The 23070-nt window shown below is 32.4% G+C and overlaps 3 protein-coding genes and 1 long non-coding RNA gene across 8 annotated transcripts; 1 reads left to right on the top strand and 3 right to left on the bottom strand.

Moving 5' to 3' along the window:
- Positions 1-2522: 2522 nt before the first annotated feature.
- LOC133703936 (epidermis-specific secreted glycoprotein EP1-like) lies at positions 2523-4069 on the bottom strand. The gene has a single exon (XM_062128684.1). It carries the CDS (start codon positions 3920-3922, stop codon positions 2591-2593), a length of 1332 nt encoding a protein of 443 aa, XP_061984668.1. The 5' UTR covers positions 3923-4069; the 3' UTR covers positions 2523-2590.
- Positions 4070-11450: 7381 nt separating this feature from the next.
- On the top strand, positions 11451-18257 carry LOC133703154 (protein SCAR3-like). 5 transcript variants are annotated; one of them, XR_009843833.1, is made up of 10 exons: positions 11451-11951; positions 12589-12752; positions 13225-13348; positions 13457-13589; positions 13927-13994; positions 14077-16501; positions 16613-16717; positions 17298-17456; positions 17573-17680; positions 17781-17811. XR_009843833.1 is itself a non-coding variant. In XM_062127596.1 (9 exons), exons 1-9 carry the CDS (start codon positions 11794-11796, stop codon positions 17829-17831), a joined length of 3336 nt encoding a protein of 1111 aa, XP_061983580.1. In that variant the 5' UTR covers positions 11453-11793; the 3' UTR covers positions 17832-18257. The 5 variants fall into 5 exon arrangements, 4 of the variants coding, with proteins under 4 accessions (XP_061983580.1, XP_061983581.1, XP_061983583.1 ...); XM_062127596.1 differs by lacking the exon at positions 17298-17456 and having other exon boundaries at positions 11453-11951; positions 17781-18257; XM_062127597.1 differs by lacking the exon at positions 17298-17456 and having other exon boundaries at positions 11811-11951; positions 12600-12752; positions 17781-18257.
- Positions 15693-17304, bottom strand: LOC133703155 (uncharacterized). The gene is made up of 2 exons (XR_009843834.1): positions 16888-17304; positions 15693-16761 (listed from the first exon to the last, which is right to left on the bottom strand). It is a non-coding gene; the product is annotated as an uncharacterized LOC133703155 (long non-coding RNA).
- Positions 18258-19759: 1502 nt separating the features above from the next.
- Positions 19760-21740, bottom strand: LOC133703222 (large ribosomal subunit protein eL36y-like). The gene is made up of 4 exons (XM_062127678.1): positions 21601-21740; positions 20634-20738; positions 20083-20282; positions 19760-19958 (listed from the first exon to the last, which is right to left on the bottom strand). The coding sequence occupies exons 2-4, from the start codon at positions 20733-20735 to the stop codon at positions 19928-19930; spliced, it is 333 nt and encodes a 110-aa protein (XP_061983662.1). The 5' UTR covers positions 20736-20738; positions 21601-21740; the 3' UTR covers positions 19760-19927.
- Between the last annotated feature and the right edge of the window lie 1330 nt (positions 21741-23070).

Below are 23070 nucleotides of genomic sequence, written 5' to 3'. Positions count from 1 at the left end.
ATTGAATTTAAGATGATGTTGACATTATGAGACATTATTGTAAGAATAACATTTGTTTTATAATAATTAAACAATCATATCATTAAGAAACTATTTCAATGACAAAATTCAACATGTTTGGTGAAGCTTTATGAATAATTTTATATTACTATACAATATAATTTTTTAAATAAAAAATTTTAGATTTGAAATTTATATAAACTCGCTAATATTTTTTATTAAAATTTTTTAATATAATTAGATAATAGATGTAATCACACAATTCTAATCTTGAAAAACCATTGTAATTCAAAAATAATGAGAATATATAAATGGTTTTATATTACTCTTGCATACAATACAACTAAACTAGAAAAATAAAAGACTAATGTATTGGTTTTATATATTCTTCATTATATAAATGGTTTTATATTAAAGAACCTATTTGTTTTTGTGTTTCAAAAGCGTTTTTGAAAAAAATAAAAAAAAATTATTCTTTTCTTTGCTTTAAATTAATATTTTTTAGTGTTTTCAGATCATTTTAACGTGTTGATGTCAAAAATAATTTTTTAAAAAATAAAAAATATATATTATTTTAATGCATTTTTTAGCAAAAAAACATTTTGAAAAGCAATCGCTACCACACTCTCAAATACCCCCGAATCTAGCATTTATATGTACAAATCAAACATAATCAATTCCTATAAGAAGCTTGGGATGTAATTATATTTCAAGGGCAGTCCATTGCCAGAAATTATCTAGTCTTCAACCAAGTCGATCCGAATTAGGGTAATATTTGGCACTTAGCATTCTGTCGGGTGGCTTATTGGGCAAAACATGTTGATGAACATTTTATTTGTAGGCTTGTGCATTAAGCTTTGAGGCATCATTTTAAAGCTATGTAAAGATGATTGTCGTTAGGTTTAAGAGCTCTATGGGCCCATTGAGCTTAAGAACTTTGAATGTTGAAGGGCGTGAGGGGTCGGAGAAACTGAGGATTACAGAATACCAAATGATTGATAAGCAAATTCATTTGTCAAAAGGTAAATGGGGGAGCTGTCAACAAATAATTAGGAATGGCAAAACCTGTCGTTTCTTCTTCCTTTAGAGTAGCTTTTCCCCAGATAACTTGCCTAGCCAAGCGCCGATCGGATCGGATAGAAAATTGTTTTTGACGTAAATAAATATATGCAAGTTTTTTAAAACCAAGAAGAATTTGATTGCGAGATTTAACATGTATATTTAATAAAATTAATCAATAATTATATACATTAATAAAAAGAATTAATGATGATTAAATATTAAATTAAAAAGTTTAGAGATAAATGCAAGTAAAATCTCTAGTCACGTTAAACTAATCAATTTTTTATTTAATTATATGTTATTATTTAAAAAAAACAAGTAATATTTCAATTTGAATTTGAACAAATTAATTTGATATTATAACTTCTTCTTATTAATTAGACTCGGCTCTTTATTTAATCTAGTTTTCAAATTAAATATTGTAATGTTAGTTTGATGTGACCCGTTAGATTTAGTAGGTCAACTCATTAAAAACCTAGCTTTACCAAAACATTGCTAATACACCATCATTTTAACTCTTTTTTATGAAATTCTAAGGTGATAATATTTTTTTATTGACTCGAGTTAATTTAAATTAACGTATTAAACTTATCACGCAAGTCATAGACTTAATTTATCTTAATAACTTTGTTTTTTAAAATTAATTTTTTATTTAATAATAAAAATAAACGTGCACAAAAGCAATTGAATAAACTTTAAAAAAAAGCACAAAAAACAATAAAGGATTACAAAAAAAAAAGCACTTTCTAGTGTAAGAAAAAAATGTTATAATATAATTTTTTTTAAAAAAGTAAAAATTGAAGGATGTTTTATTAAATAATATCCCAAATAAATCTTTGATGAATTCATTTGGATAAATTTCAATTAAAAATGATGTTATATGACTCAATCAACCTAGTAAGTTTAAATGCAACTTGGTTGGCTTATTCAAAATATAGTTTGACTTTAAAAAGAAAATATTTTAAGATGACACCAATTTGCATTTTTTTTTTAATATTTAGACAATAATATTTTGGATTCATCAAAATCAATCTAAATTAATTCATGAAATTCACGAGTAGGGTTATGAACTTGGTTTAGGTTGAATAATGTTTCTAGTATATATTTTTTATTTAATTGCATGATAATAAAAATAGATATATACAAGAAAAGAGACTAAATAAAATTTATGTTGAGGAAAAAATCATTGAGGGTTGTATAGAAAGCAAAACTTAAGAAAAGTAAAAAATTGCTGGGGCATATAATAAAATAATATCATAAATATATTTTAAATTAATTTATTTTAATGAATTTGAAAAAATAAAATTGAAGGACAAAACATTTATTTTAATGGAGTAACTAGTAACTTATTATTTGATATTTACTCAGCTTTCAGAGGAAGTATATCTATGATATATTTTCCGCCATGTCAACATATAATTCAGAAAAACCATAATACAATCACGCTGCCCATCAAATCCTTTCATGCATCTTTTGCCTTTATTTTAATTTCATCACAATAATTCAACAAATCTTAGATTTAATAGATCTATTTGGACATTTTGATATAGCCAACATGGGAAGGACTGGAAACACCGACCAGAGTGCCAAGCACAGGAGCCAACAAACACTTGGAAGACTCCTCTTTGTAGAAAAATCCCAAGCACCCACAATCATTGTTGCACTTGTTCCTGCAATCAACCAACTTCATGGGGCCCTCTCCTTCATTATACCCGTTCAAGAAATGCTCAACACCCACGACTTTGTAGTAATCCACGTAGGCTCCGCCTTTGCACGGTGGCAGCGCTGGTGGTGCGCAGCTCTTGCTCCACCCCAAAAATCCTTGCGGCCTAGGGCAAGCCACACATTGGTTGTCCTCGCAAACTCCTAGTGAACCACACCTTTGTGGTAACTTGCACTCACTAATTTCGAGATCACTATCTCTATCAAAGAGCTTGAATGTCAAGTCCCAAGCTCCCCAATCCACATTTTCATTGTAAGTATAAATTTTCAAGTTACCATCAGATTCCAAACGTAGCATTGAGTATGTGCTATTGTATTTTGGCCTAGTCAGAATGTAAGTGCCAGAGCTAGGAGAGTTGTTCATTTCGTAAGTAAATCCTACCTCAAAAGCATAGGCTTGTTCGTACTCGGGTTTGCAGTAAAAATTGAGATGTGCCAATGAACCTTGGCCATTACCAAACTCATCGGACTTGTAATAAAGCAAAGGTTTTGGTGAATTTTTAACCTTATAGTACAAGGCCCAATACCGTTGCTCCATTACAAAGCTGTAAGGCCCTAGTGAGCTATCCATGTTAGAGATGCGACTAACAAGCCTATTTGGGCCACTGGATCGCAAGTTTTGACCTACCAGTAGTGTGTCAGTTGGGTGATCAAAACTCTGCCAAATAAATTTACCCCTTTGATCATACAAAACCAAATTACCATCTGGAAGCAAGTTGAGACCTATCACACCCTTGTTTGCGGTGCCAGTTTGCCATGCTATAGTGCCATCAAAATCAGTCAGGATTAGGTTCCCGTCTCGTTTGAAGCTTAGGGTTGCATTTTCATGAACCGGCTTACCACGATTGGCGTCCCAGACCCAGCGCATTATGGACTCAGACCGACGATGGCCCATGCGTAGCCCGAGGGTGTAAGCATTTGGGGTGGTGTTGTAGAAGCAAAGTTGAAAGGGAAATGTAGAAAGGGGCAAGACACGGTAATCTGCCAAGTATTCAACACTATATTCCCCAAATTCACCTTGATTGATGTATTTGAAAGTCTTGGAGGAGGGGACAGTGGCATAGGCTAAGAAGGAAAAATTGAACAAAAAGAAGAAAATCTTGAAGGAAAGAGACATTGAAGATGAAAACCGAGACATATCTGTGTGTTCTCTTTTATTTTCTGCTTATAAGCTCCTTTACAAGTGAACATATAGAGCAAGCCTGTGTGGAATACAGGAGGGCTTCAGAGTCAAATGGAACGCAATATGGATAAAGCAAAATGCTTGGAAATCTGTAGTGTACGCTACCTATGTCAACTTCTTGTATTTAGATAGATACAGGCAGCTGGACTGAGTCCCCGGAATTGAGCATGTTCACTGGTTATTGACGAGAGATAATGCACGAAAAATTAGTTTTCGTTGACTAGATAGGCTTTGAAGAATTGATACAAGCTGTAGTATAATTTACGGAAGTTCTGAAATTACTCGAAATGTGCAGGAAGAAGCACATGTTCTTGTTTTGCGTTTGGATCCAAGAAAAAAACATGAGGTAACCATTTTCTCAATTGGGTCCTCAATGTATCCATGATTCCTCAATGGGGTCCTTCCATCTAAATTCATTGTAAAGTCCTGACAAAAAGAATGTTCATGTTTTTAAAAAAGAAGCATCATTTTATTGCATAGAATGTGTTAGCAATTTGAATGAGGGACTTGATTGATAATTTCTTATATAATGAGTACACAATTGAAAATAAAATTGGAAACCCAATTGAGAATTGGTTAACAGGTTGGAAAGATTATTATTTTTATATTGTTTTATAATTTTCAAGTTGTTGTAGCAACTTGAGATAGTCAGATATAGAAAAAAAAAAAAGTCAAATATGCAAGAAAAGACAACATGGAAAACAACGAGCCTCGCTTACACAAGAGCAAAACAAGACAGGGCCGAGGTTTTTTCTTAGTAAACCTTTCCTTTAATTAGTGGTCTTTTGCACAAAAACCACTCGAAAGGCCAAAATAAGTGAATGAACTGCTGATTAGTAAAGAGTTTTATTTTATTTTCAAAAGTGTGCATTGCAGAAGAAGTGAGGCATATATATTTAAAATAAGAACAGCTAAGAAGTGGAAAGATATGCTAAAAGGTTGCTATATATAAAATGAGGCATTAAATTGATAGTTACCGAAGATTGAATAAATTTGAATTTAAGTAAGGATAGCTAATTAGTTGGGTGTCAATAATTTCTTTAGTTTATATAATTAATTAATATATATTGTCAATAATATTTTATATGAATTTCAAATAAATAATGGATGATTGTTCTTGAAATCAAGTTTCACCCGAAAAGTTACGAATGATAGATTATTGTAATGGATTGAGGGTTTTATTAATTATGCATTATCTAATTTGAAAAATATTAGTGGAGATGTTATTAGATATCCATGTAATAAGTAAAGATAAAAAAATTTCTTAATTCAGATGTTACGATGCATCTTTTATAAAAAGAATTTATAGAAAACTACTTGGGTTGGTTTGCACACGGATAATCCCATATTCCTTACGAGACCGTGGTAGAAAGAATAATTGGTCCAACTTCTAATTCTAGCAATAAGCATGAAGTTGTAAATGATAATAATAATTCTTATAGGAGTATGGTGATGAATGCAAAGAGAATAAATCAAGGTTATACAAGTGAATGTTCAATTATAGATGAAAAATCAAATATAAATGCAACTAGGTTTTTTAAACTTTTGAAATATTTTGATAAACCATTATAGAATTGGTGCATAAATCACAGTAAATTATCGGTCGTTATATAGGTGTTCACCATCAAATCAGATCATAGACTGTGAAGGCCAGTTATAACAGAATCATCAAATGGAAGAGAATCATTTTAACTAAAGAAAACAGGTTGAAAGAGAACTTTTATGTTACTAAATCTATGATGAAACCTTTTAGTGTAGGATACCAGAAAATTAACATGTGTCCAAATTTTTGCACGTTGTATTACCGTGAAAATACAAATTTTACTAAATCATGGACTGTAAAGGCCAGTTATAACAGAATCATCAAATAGAAGAGAATCATTTTACCTAAAGAAAACAGGTTGAAAGAGAACTTTTATATTGTTAAATCTATGATGAAACCCTTTAGTGTAGAATATCAGAAAATTAACATGTGTCTAAATTTTTGCATGTTATACTACCGTGAAAATATAAATTTTACTAAGTGAATTTTTTACCCTAATTTTTTTAAAGAAAAAAAATGCATGTTTAAGTAATGAGTATCTAGATGAATATCTAAAACTCAATAAAATCGGTTATCCATATCCAAAATCTATACCCACCATAACGAGTCATATATAAATAATACTAATTTCGAATTAGAGTATAAATATGAATAGTATCATAGCTCAACTTGTAGAATACTTGCTGTCATCTCTGCCTAAAACTATATCAACTTGTATGGTTGGCTTGCCACATGAACTTAATTACTGTAGAAATGGTCAGACAGGCTTGATTAAAGGAAAATGGATGTCTAAAGACATTATGTAATCACACGACGACTGGAGACACTAGCTATCATGGCAGCATGCGTGTTTTCCGATTTAATAATGTACTTGGTCTCCCATCCATTTATTTAATTAACCTAAATCTTATTAATTAGAGGCGGGAGATGCGATCTCTCTGTGTTTTTTCATGAACTCTTTTGGTTGACAACATGCTCTCACCCAATCTTTTCCAAAAAAAAAAAGTACACCTCATGAAAAATATTATTTTAATATACTTTTAATAATAAATATTTTAAATCATAACTATTATAACACTTACAAACATTTTAAAAATCAAAGGAATTTCTTAAATAAATGTACAAATTAAATTACTAATAATATGCGCCTAGCTGACAATTGGATGATGTGTGTGAGAGCTTATCTAAGATTTTAACCTGCACTAAAATCCAAGTATATCAGTAGTCAACTCTACTGAGCCGATAGAAATCGCTCAACTTATTGTTATTTTAATGGATACGAAACTATGTGCATCTATCATTCACTCCCTCTTCTATCTTTGCTGGCTTAATATTATTTAGTTAGTGTTTGGAAATATGGTTGTATTTATATTTTTTAAAAAATAAAATATATATTAAAAATTAATTTTTATATGTGTTTTGGATCGTTTTAATGTCCTGATCTTTAAAATAATTTTTTAAAAAATAAAAAATATCATTTTGATGCATTTCGATACGAAAAACATTTTGAAAAGCAACTACAACCACACTCTCAAATATTATTTGTAATGTAGCGTTTTGTTAGGATTTCGGTCTATATATAAAAATAAAAATAGGATAATTTTGAAGATCAAGCCTTATTTTTCTAGACTTCAAAGGACAGAAAAGGAGAAGATCTTTTCTAGAAAATGGTTTTCTGTAAAAATAAAAATGGTTTTCATTTTCTGCTTATGTTTCGTTGTCGATTAATGATTGATGACAGGGAAACGGTGGAATTTAAGTGTGAATTTACATGGAAGACAAAGCAGCAAAGCAAGAAACAAGTAAATGGCCTTTTGCTAATCATCTTGGCGTGGACGGACTTAATTATGGTTATCCTTCATATTCAACCCTCACAAAATTTCCAATTTTCTTTTTATAATAATATATATATCATGATAATTCACTTAATAATTTAAATATTTAGATTGAGATAACTTTTTGGTACTAAAAAATCATAAATTTAAATTTTATAATCTTATTTTTTCTAACCAAAATTAAATAATTAAGTATAAAATAATGGTGGGTTTTTTAAAAAAAATATAATAAAAAATTATATAAATCATATTTTAAAACTTCTCGGCTCAAACTTTTATAAGATTATTTGGCAATTCTCTATATTATTTTATCATGTTTTCAATAATTTTAAGATGACAATACATATAGAAAGTACTATGATCATAGTATTTCATTTCTTTCCTATATTGTATAATATTTAGTTTATGATATGGTAAATTATTGATTGGCTAACAAATAATATAATTTTAATATATTTACTTGTGATTATTTTATTATATTGGGATAATTACAAAAAAAAACTCTTTTAGTTTATTTATTTTTTAACTTTACATTTATTCTTTAGAAAATCACATTTTACATCTTGGAGTTTATAATTTTGCAACACTTTACATCCTCACACTAGCACGCTAAAAAAAATCAATAAAAAATATCATATTATGTATAAGATTATTATTATATTTCAATTAATTAAAAGAGCATTTATAATAAATATTATAGCTTTTCCATCAAATTTTTAAAAAATAGCCACTAAATCTTTTTCTCTCCCATTTTTTCTTCCCCTTCATAAAAAGTTTTGGACATTATAATGGCTAAATCACAACAAAAAAATTTTCTTTCCCTTCACCTGGTAATCCTTTTGATTTAAACAAATCAAAACTAACAGTATGCTTGAAAACAATTTTAATATAAAAAGCAAAAAGTACACAATCCAACCACCAACCTCACAATTTTTATCTTTCCCTTAAATCTTTGTTGCTGACCACTCTAGTAGCCACCCTTGTTTCTATCACCAAAAAGCTTCAATCTTTCAAATCAAACCTAAAAAAATATTTGTGTTTTGTTCAATTTGATATCATCCCCAACAATTTCTAGATAGTTTCCTTAGCCATTTTTAACTTACTCCTATTTTATACCATGATTTATTTTTAATTTTTTAAAAAAGATTCTTCCTTTTTACATGAGAAATCAAGCACTTCACAATAATCTTTTTCTCTAAATGTGATAACTTCTTTTAACCTTCTAGTTCACTACCATATACAAATTTTACTCATTTTATATAACATTACTAAATTCATTTAAAGATTCATTTTCCACGTAATACTATGCATTAATCTTTCATAATTTTCTTAAGCCGACAAAATTTGATTGTATCTTAGCTTGTTCTCTCTTGGTCGGCCCTATATGTCCTTAGAGACACCATGTTTTTTTTCATTACTTCTTCAAGATTTTAATACTCATTGCAAGCTAAGTAATCCAATTGATTCAATTCACCATTCATTTGCAATTCCCCTAAATTTTCATTACAAACCATTTTTGTTACCTTTCTATTTTTCATGTTAACAAATATAAAAACAATCATAAAAACAAGTTAAGTAGCCAAAACTCATAACTCAAGATTCCTACCACACTAGCATGCCTAATATTTAACATATCACAAAATCAATTAAAATTGATCATTTGAGATGAGTTTGTTACCTTAATTAGATGTTAATTCAAGTGTAAAATACAAGAATAACCCTAATTTCCTTCACCTTTCCTCTTCTCCTTCAAATCTCTTCAAAACTCTTTCTTTGATCTTTTTTAATTTCTAGTATGACTATGTTTCTCTCTATCAAAATCTTCTCTTTTTTCTCTTAGCCATCACTTTTCTAACCTTTTAAAGTGATAGGAAAGAAAAAGAAGAGAAAACACTTTTTCCTTCTTGACTGCACTATCAGGTTTTAACAGGGACAGTAGCTAAAATAATTTGATCGTTTTGAGAAATAGTCCATCCATTTTATTAAATCGATCTAGTCATTTCTCAAAATAACTAGATCATTTTTTGTTCTAGAAAGATGTATATATTCTACCATAAATTTCTCCCTTTTTTAACTAATTTTCTCCTTTTATTCTATTCATTTTCTTATTTTATTTTATTACATCATAATTTATATTATATTATTCTTAATTTTTTTCAAGGTTTATAAAAATAATAAGGACCAAAATAAACAGAAACAAATAGAGAAATTTTCATTTTCATGTGAAAAACTTTAGTCTAGTCCCTTAAGTTTATCCTTATGATTTTAAGATTTTTTATTTTAATCTTAAATTTCATTTGTTTCATGTTTCAATCTTGATAGTTAAGAGAGGAAAGAAAAAATTATTAAAAAATAAAAAGGAGAGATAAAGGCTCCAAACCACCACATTATAGCCAAGAAGGATAATTTTAGTGTAGATGAGAGTTTCATAAAGGTAATTTGGACTTTAATTTTGCAAAAACAAAAAAAAATATATCGTGGCTCAAAATATTTTTTATTCTATTTGTTTTAATTTTTTAGATCGATTAGAGCATGTTAAAGGGTTATAAATGAATGTATTAAGGTTTCTATGATATTTATTTTTGGCTATATTCAAGTGAGAACAAGTTTAAAAATGAGTCTCTAGCTAAAAAATACACTAATAAATGATATGTTATCCTCATAAAGATATAAACATATCTTTTATCATATCAAAAACTTATTTTTCCAATAAAGATAAGTTTTTTTTTAAAAACAATAATTTTAATAAAAATAAATACATGTTCAAAATAAAAGGCGGTACATAAATAAGGCAAAGATGTTTTAATTTAAAAAATATATTCTTTTCTCTTTAATTCAAATCATTAAAAGTTTACAAATATTTATGTTAATTACTTTTGATTTTTATTAAAAAAACGATGTAAATAAAAAAAGACATGTTTCTGTCAACAAAAACAAATGCATGAATAAAAAAAATAAGTTTTTATCTAATAAAAAATATTTTTTAAAATTTAAATATTTTTCTCTGTTATAAATATTTATTTTAATTATCACAAAATTAAATAAAAAATATTTTGAAAATTGTCCCCTGACAGTACATAAGCATGCTGACCTGTTATATCCAGAGAATAAATGTTTCTGGAACTAAATCCAAAACGAAACAAGCATTGACAATTGTTAACCAAATAAGATAGTGACAGGTAGCGTTAAAGTTGTTATTTTAAAAAAAAAAATTTGAAAATAGATAAAAAAAAATTAATATTAACAAAATAAAATAATAAGAAAAATAGTTTTTTTTTTAATTTCAATAATTTTTTTTAAATCACAAAATATGGTTGTAACTATAAAAACAAACAGCTCAAAGTGAGCAAGTGAGGACCCACATTTTTATGGTGACTTGATTACAGAATTAAAGTAATAGAAATATCGCTTTCTCTTCATAAATTCCGTTTGCCCTCTTCCACACTACTCTTTGGGTATATTTCTGTTTCACTCCAGGTCTGTTAGAGTGTCTGTATTGCTCTTGTTCAGTTCTTCTATCCTTGTCAGCATTTGTTTTAGCAAATCTTGAGTGAAACACAATTTTTTTGTATGGTAGTGTTATTATTTAAAGTATTTTTTATTTAAGAATATATTAAAGTATATTTTTTTATTTTTAAAAAATTATTTTTAATTTTAGTACATTAAAATTATCTGAAAATATAAAAAATAATTTTAAATAATTAAAAAAATTAAATTTTAAGCAATTTCAAACACATGGGAAATGAAATTCATGAAGGGACAGCGATACTTCACTTGAATTTTGTAATCCAGACACCATAACAACAAGGGGTACCCATCATATATTTGTATATTCAAATATTTACCACTGCAAATTACCATCTTAACCCATAACCCTTTGTTATTTAACCAATAAATAAAGAAAGGAAAAATCCAAAGAATTGATGGAAGCCACGTTGTCCAACGTCCCTCCTCTCGGGAAGTCGAGAAACATGAGAAATAATCCCCTGTCACACGCACATTTACCGAGGACAGCCACGTCAATAAATGAAAAAACGAAGGCCAATCCAGTATTTGGACGGACAGTCTCTCTGTACAGAAAATGATATTTGTTTGTCTCGGTTTTGAGTAAGAAAACGAATGGCTTGTAGAGGTGGCAATGTAATGTAATCCCTCTCTCCCTCCCTGTTCGTCTCTCTCTCTCTCTCCCCAATCGTTTTAGCTTAGCTCTGAAAATTAAAATAAATTAACATAAAAGGCCAGTGTGTGTTTGTTCATCTCTGGCAGTTAAGCTGCTCCTTTCTTCCTCACCCACCCCTTCCTTCCTTCGTGCATTCATTCATTCAATCTGAACACATAACTACCAATACTAATACTGCTGCTGTATCAGTTAGTAGTGGAGGAGAATCTTTAATTTGAGTGAGTGAGAGGAGAAAACAAGAATAATACTAATAATAATAAGAAGAAGAATGCCTTTGGTTCGGTTTGAAGTGAGAAATGAGTTGAGGTTAGGACAGGGTGAGCTGTGCAGAGAAGCAAACCGTGAAGAAGATCCAAAAGCCGTGCTCGATGCTGTTGCTGCTGCTGCTTTGGTTGGGATCTTGCGTCAACTAGGCGATCTTGCCGAGTTTGTGCCTTCTTTTTTTTTTTTGTTCAGTCGCTGTTTTTTGTTCTCAAAAAGATATTTGAGTAATATGTTCTTAAAACAGGTAACTGTACTATTAAATTCAACAAAACAATGAAGAATTGGTGATTGGCCTGCTTAATTGCTTTGGAGGTTTCATTCTTAATTTAATGAAATGAGCAATCATTTAGTGATTCTTAATCTATTATGGCTACTGGATGGAGTTTTTTTTGTTACAATTACATTATATATCGATCACCTTAACATTGGATATTCATAATACTTTTTCACACGCGAAAGGGACTGCTGTAGGCTATTTGGCTGTCGCATATCCGTAGTGCAAGTACGATTTTAGGTTTGTTTTCCTGTGAGTATTTTTCATCCCAAGGAGCACAATTGTCTTCCCAGTTAGATCCTTGTTCTAATGGCTTTTATGTGTTTATATCAAGCACTATATTGTCATATATAAAGGATTCCACAGATTGACTGTGAGGGTTGATTTAATTTTGGCTACAAAATCTCAAATAAATGGCTGATCTATCTAAACATTAATATAATTTTCTCATTTATTAGATTATTGTTGTGCATTGTTGACTATCTGAAGGTATTGATTGAAACAGCATATTTGACCTGGTTCTAGATTTGCAGCAGAGGTTTTCCATGGCTTACAAGAGCAAGTGATGTCTACAGCTTCTAGAAGTCATAAATTGATGGTTCGTGTGCAAAACATTGAAGTTGCACTCCCTCCTCTTGAAAAGGTGGTGCTTTCCCAAACAAGTCATATACATTTTGCGTACACAGCTGGTATGGCTCGTTACCTGATATAAAAGCCATGCTCTATTTTTATTTAGCCTCTCCCGTGACTTTCTGGTTTGAATCAATCTAGTATACTCTGGCTTTGTCTTGGCTGAAGCCTGTTCGGTTATCATATCTTTTTTCACTGTTCACTGCCACCTTACCAAAGTAGTTACAACCTTGACAATTAGAGTTTAGAAGCTAATCACCAGTTTTGGATCATTATCTGTCCAGAAAACTTCGATGGTTTCTAGTACTTTGGAATTCAATAAATATGTGTATCTATTGGCACAAGTTTTCAGAGCATATGAAAAACTTGTAGATGTTAGAAAAGCTCCATTGCCCTTCATTCTTTTGTTGATGCTCAAGTTGTTTTTGGTAGCTTACTTCACCCCATAAGCCGCAATCAAGTTTCTATTGCTGTTATTTTTGCATCAAAATCTAGTTATTCAAATGCTGACAAAAAGCAGCTACCTTGCAGGTTCTGAGTGGCACCCTTGTATTCAAAATGAACAAAATCATTTCATCTACAATGACCTGCCACGATTCATTATGGATTCCTATGAAGAATGTCGTGATCCTCCATGTTTGCACTTGCTCGACAAGTACGCTAATTCCTCATTCCTCTCTCCTCGCTCTCCTGAGCGATTGGTTTGTTTGAATGATGAAGCAGTTTGATCCTAGATACTAAATCCTTTTGGTTTCACATTCAGATTTGACACTGGTGGGCCAGGGTCTTGTTTAAAGAGATATTCAGATCCGACCTTCTTTAGGAGAGCATCTAGTAATGCCACTGAACCAGATGCTGTGAAAGTTCCAAAAGATAAGAGAGCTAGGGAAACCAAGGTATTTTACTTCTGTAACAAATTTCAACTATTGTGAGAAGTGCTTCTTTCTATTGATCTTGTGATATAGCCTTGATTTTATTTAGTCAACTAGTTTTCTCTATAATCACAAGCAACCGGGAAACTGTTTAAACTTCTCCACCACATATAGTCAGTCACACGTTCCTCCAATTTTTCTATCTGAAGTGCAAGCATGCTTGCTCATTATGCTGACTACTCAGATTTCCAGTGAGATCTTAATTTATTTACTCCTCCCGCAGCGTATATTTAATTTAAATACTTGCCCGAGCACTATTTTTCCACCCTCTAATTTTACTGATTAATGTCAAAATGGACAGAAAAAACGTTCATCACAGAGGAACAGAGACTCGGCCCATCATGCATCAATGTCAAATCATAGTGGCAGGTATTGCATCTTTACAAAGGGAGCTAGTGCTGCCATGTGCAGTTTGATGAAATTAATTTGTACATGGTATTTGGCTCTGCAGAATGCAGTTTACTACTCCAACTATTAATGGACAGACCACTCCTTCTCATACGGCCTCTACAACTGACATGACATTAAAATATGACGCGGGTGATCCTTCAAATTCTTTTGATTCAAGAACTGGTTCAGGGTATGTTGAATGTGTGTTCCAACTAAATTCCTCAGTGCGAGCTGAAGAAGATGGACTGAAGGAATTCTCTTCAAGTTTCATGAAGTGCAATGATGTTCGTGGTTCAGTTTTTCCCAATGGACAACCTGACATTGCAGATAACAATTCTCATCACATTTCTTCACCAGAGCAGATTGCTGCCCTTAGTTCTTGTGTTACTTGGGATGAAAAGGCAGAAATAGTAGAGCCTAGAGGTCAACATGGCTATGAAGTTTCAGAAATGCATGCTGCAGAGTCTGACCTAGATACACAGGATGGATTGACTGCCAATCTTAAAAATCCTAATCCTCAAAATATTGTTCTTGATGATGCAAATACTCCAAAATCAAGCTCTAGTAACAGCCAGCTTGATGAGGTTGAAAGCGAACCAGATGATTTCATGGATGCATTGAACACCATTGAGTCAGAATCTGAAAATGATAGTGATTGCCAAACAAAACATGAAGTTGAGCAATTTTCCTCCAATGTTGACAATGAAGTAGAGGAGACAATACGCAAGGTAACAGCACATATTTCAGACCATCATCCATCTGAATATGAATCCCGTACCTTATCCACTTCCTCGAATGAAAACATTCCCTGTGAATCACCCAACTCAGTTTCCTCAAAGAGTTTTGCCCATGAACAGGAATATCATATTTCTGGAAAATCTTCCAAGTTAAACAGTTCACCAGGCATCAAATTTTCTACAAGTGCTGATGCCATTGATAATTCAAAAGTAGAATTTGTTAGTGATCCATCATCTTCTGTCTCTGCAACTTCAATTTTAAATGTACAAGAACCATTGAGCAATAAATCCATAAGAAGTTCCAATAGGTCTCAAGAATCCCAGGCTGATTTTTCCAGTGTTCATTCTACGACATTCTGGACAAATGGTGGCCTTTTAGGACTTGAGCCTTCAAAGCCTCCAGATTTTGCCGTATCAAATGCCACGAGTCCAGATTATGTGACCAGAAGTGAAGGTGAGGCAGGGCTGCCTCCAAATCACACTTCCATGTCAAGCAATGATGGAGGAGCACCTGGAAGATTGATCAAGGATGCAGGAAACATGGAAAGGGTTCCAAGTTCCAAAGGCTCCCCATCATTGCAGGAGGATCAAGGGACCAAAGTAGAAAAACCTGGTGATTTTCATCATGGAAATAAAGATAGTCCTAGTTATGAGGATGGACAGAAAATTACCACTGCAGTAACACCAGGAAATGAGTCGCAGCATGATTCAGACTCCAAAGTGACGCCTATTGAGTCCAGTCAGGATAATGATGAAAATTCATCACAAAGGCATGGATTTGGACATGGGTTACTTGTTAATGGTTTTAGTAGAAAGATGTCATTGGTCCATGATGGTGAATGTGAACCAACTAGGTTACTGAGAACTAGTACATTAGAGCAGCACAGCTGGCGAAATGAAGTTACACATCAAGCAACTCCAGAGAAAGCATACAATGAGCAGTTTGGAAGTAAATATTCTATTGATTCACTTATGTCTTCACCACCATTGGAACATATGAAAATATCTTTCCACCCTATCAATGGCTTTGAGGATTCTAAACTGAAACTGAAGTTTCCTGATGGGAACCACGGTAATGCAAGCATTAGAGACATGTTTCCATCATTTCAATTGATTCCGGAGACTGCTATTCCACCGCGCCATGTGGGTTCTGAATCTGATGATGATACGTTCTGTAGATCATCTCCTTATATGTCTGATGATTGTCTTAGCCATGACTCTGAATCACATTCTGAGCAGTGGGAATCTGACGAGTCTCCTGAAAGCAAGGACCATGAGCTGTATGATGCTTCGCGCGGGATATTTCCAGGTGAATCTTTTGCAAGCTCACCGCAGCCTGGGGAAGCTGGCAATAATGGTATTTGCGTTGATAGGGGACTTCCAGGCATGTATACTGAGAATGGTGCAGATCCATATCTATCTGCTTCATTGGATCTGCCATGTTTTGATGCCATGAACCCTGTAGTGAATGGAAAAACAAGGGATAATTTAGTTCAAACGAATCAAATAGAGTTGGAGCATCTTAACGATTCCACTCCATTGCCACCACCTCTTCCTCCAGTTCAATGGAGAGTTTCAAAGCCCCACTCTAGTATATCAGAAGGCAAACAACATTCTCTATCCAAAGCTCATGAACATGCATTTGATATAAAACCTTTGGAATCTACTGTGCCCCAGCAACCTAAGCCTGCCCCAGCTGTTGAACAGAAAATGAAAGAGGATACTATTGCATTTAAACCTAAAAGCAAGGTATAATGACATTCATACAATAGTATATCTATTTGCTGGCTTCAATCTATTTCATTTTATCACAACGAGGAACATGAACTAAATCTTTGCCATGGGATTCTGTGTCTGCAGCAACAGGGCCAGCAGGAGTTCAATTGCCAGAAAGAAGCTAATCAATCTGCAAATGGCAAGGATATAGATGAAAAGGAAGATTTCTTGCATCAAATCAGAACCAAAGTGAGTTTAGCCTCTTTTTTTCCTTCGCTGTTGTTTGGCTGCTCCTGTAATCCAAGCATTGAGAATTGATTATAGCATGTGAGATGAAATTGAAAGGACAAGGCGGAAAAAAAGAGAGATTAGTTACTGATAGCTTCAATATATTTTCAAAAAACAGTATGGCTGGCTACCTGCATTATTTGAGTATTGAATCTCAACTTGACAAATCTTGCACATTGTTAATGATCCACTTGTATGACAACTGAAGGACTGCATATATTGGTTCTTAGACGACCTTGGTGCATGTTAAGAACCAAAAGCTCAGGATGTATATTTGTGTTCTGGGAGATAAAACTGAATGAAACTTGGCACCTATAAGCTATGATATGATGACAGTATATTTATTTATTTTACTCCTCCCAACTGCTGATCCATAATTTCTTTGATGAATCTCTATAACATTCTCGTAAATTGCAAAATGGATTATCAAACAACCTTTCTCACTACCAACATTCAAAAGAAGCACTTTTCTAGCTCATCACCTGTATTGTTCACCTAACATTTCTTCAGAGTCATCTCTAATCCATCCATTTCAATGTAGCAAGAAAATTTCTACCCACATTCAACTTCAAGTTTCTCCCCCGCCATACAAGCTCGGTACCAAATTTAATAAATATCCTTTAATATCACCACTGTTAACCAGAAAAGAAGAGAACTTCCAAGATGAGTAGGAGATTGATAGTTGTGATGGAATCGAAAGGTAAAGGCTTTATTGAGTTTCACTGGGTTATGTACTTACTAGTTGCTGTGTGATGAGAAAATCATGAGTTCTAGCACTCACGAGTTTTCCCTTTATTCTTTGTTGTGCCACTGCAGTCATTCACTCTGAGACGCACCGCAACAGCAAAGCCTACTCTCTTCTCAGGTCCCACTGCGAGCAACAAAGTCAGTGCTATTTTGGAGAAAGCATACGCAATCCGCCAGGTATTCAATTTTTCTCTCTTTCTTTTCATCCTCCTTCTGGTTAAATTTGTTTCTCTTGTTCTGGTCAACATGAAAAAATTAAAACTGAAAAACATGCCAGGCTGTTGCGAGTGATGATGGGGAAGATGATGATACTTGGAGTGACGCTTGATTAATAGGTCGTTGTGCAAGTTCGTCAGAAACAAATTCTCTTATTCCTGAATTACTGAAGCTGTTGGGTTGATCACTTTGAAAATATGTTGATAATTGGACCCACTTTATCATCTTGGAAGCTGTGCAGGTTCATAAGAAGAAATTCTCTTGTGATTTTGAGTTGGTTAAGCTGGAGTGATGTCATATTATCATGTCATGTATATGTGAATAATCCCAGTTTCATCGTGTAATTAATTTCTAGCTGTTTTTTTGTAGTGCTTATTGCGGATATTTGCAGTAATTTTGTAGTTAGGATTGAATGTATAAACCATGGGCTAGGCTACTAGGTCTCTTATGATGTATCTTTCTTCCCCGGGCATTGATTATTCATGCATGATGCCAGAATAAGAGAGCTCCAAAAGGTTAGGTTTCCTACGTTTTATCATTTGGCATTTGCTTGCAATGGCGATCGCTGTGCATACCGTTTATTTTCCACGGGACCAGCAATTGTCTCCATCTATTCTGCTGTTTTCTTGGACTTGCTGGCGCGTATCTTAACACACCAGACCAGTTTATTGTCGGAGCTGGGAACATGGTTGTAAACTTGCCGATCGAAAAAAACAACATTTTGGGAATAATCAGATTGAACTGGCTGCAAATTATCCAATCTTTCATCCCTTTATGATTGAAGGGATCACCTAAATTAACAAAAACCTCAAGGAACTCGAAGTTCTTATCATTTTAAACAAAAATCAATAAATCAGCTATTAAGGATAATATGGTTTTTTTTTTAAGATCAACTAGTTATTGTTGAATTAATCGGGATTGATATTTTAAAAATCAAGTAACACATGCACCAACATGTAGAGTGCCTTCTTGCTCTTCAAGCGGTGCGTGAGACATCTCCTAGCGATTAACATTTTTTTTTCAATAGTGGTGTTTAGAAATATTAATTTATCTGTAATATTTACATTATCTAAACCGACTCAACCCATCAAAATTGGATACTATAAATATTATTGGTGATAGTGGGTCAAAAAACCTAATAAATAAATATCTCGAGTTGAGTGTGTTAGGATTTTTAAAACCCACTCGACTTTACCCAACCCATATAACTTAATGTAAGTAACTCTAGTCCTTAGTATAAATAATATTTTTCCTTCACGTACTTAATTACTTATCATTTTTTATCTTTATGTATAATTGATGCCTTTTTGCAACTCATTTTTTTTTTTAAGATCATCAAATAATAATAAAATTAATATGTCCAACCTGTAATATCTATGAAAAATTTAGCCCAATCTAATACATCTGATCCACTTGGGTTCAAGAAAAAAAAAATGGATCTAATTTATATTTTATAAAATATTAGAAGATAAGTAGAATATAATTATAGATCAAAACAAGAACCACTATATCGATGAACATGCTACTTTTCGGTGGTGATGAGCATAAACACGACAACACAACGGTTAAACTTAGGTTTTTTTAGGTGTTGGACAAATGGGATATACAACGTTTAATAAGTATTGCTAACATGATGACATCCTTGCATTATTTTGGAGGTCTGAGAATTTCAATTTTTTCCTAACATATAAATTTGTTATTTTTAATTATTTAGCATTTTTTTTTTACCTCAAGTAAGAATGAACACGAACAACATGAAAATATATAAACAAAAGAAAGCAGAAAATTAGCAAATTAATGATAGCTAGGGTGTCATCAGTTTTTTTTAAGAATTATGAAATATTTCAAACTATAAAATATCAAAATAAAACAATACTAAATCTAGATATATCAAAATATAGTATTTTGACATTCAATTCTGAAGTCAACCAAACTATAGGGAAGTAAATGGGTTTCCGATTTTTGAAAAACATGCATGCAGCAGGCATTGGAAAGAAATAGATCACGTGCATCTGGTAGAGTGAAATAGCATTGAGGAGATTCAGGAAAGGGGCCCATAAAATTTAATTCATATATAAAACATAACAATTTATAGAAAATTAAAATAAAAGATGCTATCTGAACAGCAGAACATAACAAAAGCCTCCCTCCAACTACTTAGAATCTATAATAGCATTGAGGAGATCGCAGACAACCCTACCACACGCCTCACTTCTTCTTCTCACCACCTCCAGCAGCCCTGTCGGTAAAAATACACCAAAAGAAAATAAGAAGCCTTTTCCAGCCAGCATAAAAGCTTGGATTTCAAGTGAATTTACCAATATATCAAAAGCAAGCAACGATCCTAGATCCCTAGAATGTACCTCATCTTGCGGAGAACATTAGACATCTCCTCACGCTTCCTCTTAGCCCTCTTGTGCGTGCCCAGCTTTCTTTTAGCTACCTTCAAAGCACGCTTGTCCTTGCCAACCTTGAGAAGCTCAGTGATCCTCTTCTCATAAGGTGCAAAACCAGCAACTTCCCTGATCAAACTCCTAACAAATTGCACTCTTTTGCTGGTTTTCTGCACTCCAGACAAGCATAAGAAGAGACAGTATCATAACCAGCCACTTTATGCAAAAGCAATATGAAAAACACATGTCTCATTAAGCACATTGCAATTATTATGATGCCCAAATGTACATCTTATGTTCCAAGGACGGACAGAAACACAATTATAAGCAAAAAAATTACAAAACTGCTAATGTATTCAAACAGTATCACACAAAAATTCAGTCTTACACTCAATAAAGGTAATAAAATATAATCCACCTCCAAAATTAGAGAAAACAAATACTGGAGTTAATAGGAAATAGCAAGACCAGAACATAAATATGAAAACGCAATCTCAGTGAAGCTTGGTGAGATAACTTACTCCTTTGCGATCAGAGGGTCGTGGAGCTAGCTCCTTCTTGGTCACAATGTGCCCCTTGTTCAATCCCACAAAGAGGCCAGTATTTGGCTGTTTTGGAGCCATTGCCTAAAAAAGAAAATATGAAATTAATATCAAACACCTTATGGTAAACAATCAAACCAACATGACAATAACAAAATCCCCGAAATATTTGTAATCAGTATCTGACACAACTATTATCTGACACAACTATGAACCAAAAACCTTCCCAAAAACAATTTATACTGCAGACAACAGCAGAACATTACGCATTTTCAAAACTAGAGAACAAGTAGACCATAGAGAAACAGTTCAAAATATATGGTTATACGTATGAAATAGTAAACCAAATATTAGCATAAAAGTATGCATCCACATTCCACACAGAGAAGTTCTCCAATCACAGTATTGAGTCCTGCCACGTCTCAAGTTTCCATCCAACCGTCAGAGTCCTCGGTTAAGACTTCATGACCTTAATTACTACCTTAAAAATGTTACATCTATTTTGAAAACAGCCGAACGCCTAAATCCACAACCCCTCAAAACCCCAAAATAGAACGCCATAAAATATGAGAAATAGAAAGAAAAAAAGTACTGATAATCATTCTGCTTGAGCTCTACAAATGAAATGGTTTTTCATCAAATTAAATCATAGACAGACAACCAGGACCCCTCTCTACGTCAAGTTTATATGGTGCTGATACAGCCATTACAAATTGAACTTATCAGCAGTCACTACAGAGAACCTGAATGGGTTTTCAAAACTAAACCCAAAAGGCTCCGATTCAACAAATAACAGGCTCATCAGCAATAAACAGAACGAAGTTTCGTTTCCATTTTATACAAAAAAAAATGCTTAGAAAATATATACACGCACATTTACGTCTTTAAGCACATCAAAGCATAGAAACATGAAAAAGAGATCAAAAGGGAGAGAGAGTTGAAGCACCTCAGGCTCAGTGTGAAGGTTGCTGCAGCGACGAATGTGAGGCGGAACGGATGTTTGAATCAGGGTTTTAGGGTTGGCGTTGGTTTTGTACAGGGCTGGCCCATTTTTGTGTGTGTTTCTTTATTCATAAATGGGCTAATACCTTCTCCAAACCCAAGTTCACTCTGGAACTCTAATTCTGGGTCTTGCTCATGGAGACAACAATTCATTGATTATAATAAATGTTGGGTATTTATTAAAATTAATAGAGATTAATTAGGTGGCTAATCACACCTAGAAAATGAATAATCGGTGGCGAGTCCTTGTTCTTTTCACTTGTTTTTTCTAGTCTAAAGTGGTCCCTCTCGCCCCACGCGTCTGGACAGGTTATCACAACCTATAGCTTGGGAGACATTATTATTCCAACGGGAATGGAATTAAAGGCTTGGTGGAAAATGATTAACCTTTCTTTTTTGGATTAAGGCATGTTCATGAGTAAATTAGTTCAGTTCTGATGAAAAAGGAGATAGTGAGATTGATTATATGAGTGAATATAAATAACTTATAAGTGAGTGTCACTTCATAAAGTCAAATAAGTGATTGAGTGCACAAAATTAGGCAGCTTTCACAACCATATATTATATTATTGACGGAATTTTCAGTATTTAAATATTAATTCTATCAGAAAAAAACACCCACACTTAGTGATAGAATCACAAATGATAGCTGGTCATTGAAAAATATGTCATTTATTATTTTTATTTTGTTTGTCATTTTGTTAGTAATATAATCATCAATATCAGCAAAAGCACATCAAACTAAAAATAATTACTTACATCAATTTGTTAGTAATTCTATTAGTAAATGACATATTATAAATAAAATAAATTATTGATAATTTTGTCAGTGATTAAATTTATATTATTGATGAAATTAACTCATCGAGGTTCACATACTATCAATGGAAAGTCCTGTAATTCTTTTGGAACTTTTTGAGGGATTTAATTCATTAGTAATTTCATTTGTAATTATCAATTGTAAAGTTCTGTAATTTTTTTTCTAATTCTCTAGAATTTTTTAAGTGAATTATTTTATCGATCATTCTATCTGTAATTGTCAATGACAAAGTCTTGTAATTTTTTTCCAACTTTCTGAAATTTTTTGAGAGACTTATTTTGTTGATCATTTCATTGGTGACTCAAAAGTCCTTCAGTAATTCCATCAGTATTGTATTTGATATTTAAAAAAATTAAAATAAACAAAATATAAGAAATTAAAAGAAATAAAACTAAAATAAAAAAACCAAATTTTTATTATTAATTTAAAAATACATTATTGAATACAATTTATCTATTGGACTAAAAATGAAGGAGGATAAAGAGGCAGAGGTGGATCTTTTCCAATACTAGGTGGGTGATGAGGTAGACCACATCTACCTTCGAGGCTCAATAACAGCTCCTTGTATAATCACTTAAGTTGGGCCATCTCAGA

This window comes from Populus nigra, chromosome 9 (assembly GCF_951802175.1).
Source record: "Populus nigra chromosome 9, ddPopNigr1.1, whole genome shotgun sequence".
NCBI classification, from domain to species: domain Eukaryota; kingdom Viridiplantae; phylum Streptophyta; class Magnoliopsida; order Malpighiales; family Salicaceae; genus Populus; species Populus nigra.
Note: the sequence above shows the minus strand (reverse complement) of the source record. Positions and strands in the feature narration are given on the sequence as shown.

Bases quoted from the DNA above. Each gene is read 5' to 3' on its own strand.
- LOC133703154 (XM_062127596.1), top strand. From the start codon at position 11,794: ATGCCTTTGGTTCGGTTTGAAGTGAGAAATGAGTTGAGGTTAGGACAG. The intron at 13,349-13,456 runs GTACGCTAATTC...TTTCACATTCAG, and splicing joins TGTTTGCACTTGCTCGACAA to ATTTGACACTGGTGGGCCAG. The intron at 16,718-17,572 runs GTGAGTTTAGCC...GTGCCACTGCAG, and splicing joins TGCATCAAATCAGAACCAAA to TCATTCACTCTGAGACGCAC.
- LOC133703936 (XM_062128684.1), bottom strand. From the start codon at position 3,922: ATGTCTCGGTTTTCATCTTCAATGTCTCTTTCCTTCAAGATTTTCTTC.
- LOC133703222 (XM_062127678.1), bottom strand. From the start codon at position 20,735: ATGGCTCCAAAACAGCCAAATACTGGCCTCTTTGTGGGATTGAACAAG. The intron at 20,283-20,633 runs GTAAGTTATCTC...TCTGGAGTGCAG, and splicing joins GACCCTCTGATCGCAAAGGA to AAAACCAGCAAAAGAGTGCA. The intron at 19,959-20,082 runs GTACATTCTAGG...TTTTACCGACAG, and splicing joins AATGTTCTCCGCAAGATGAG to GGCTGCTGGAGGTGGTGAGA.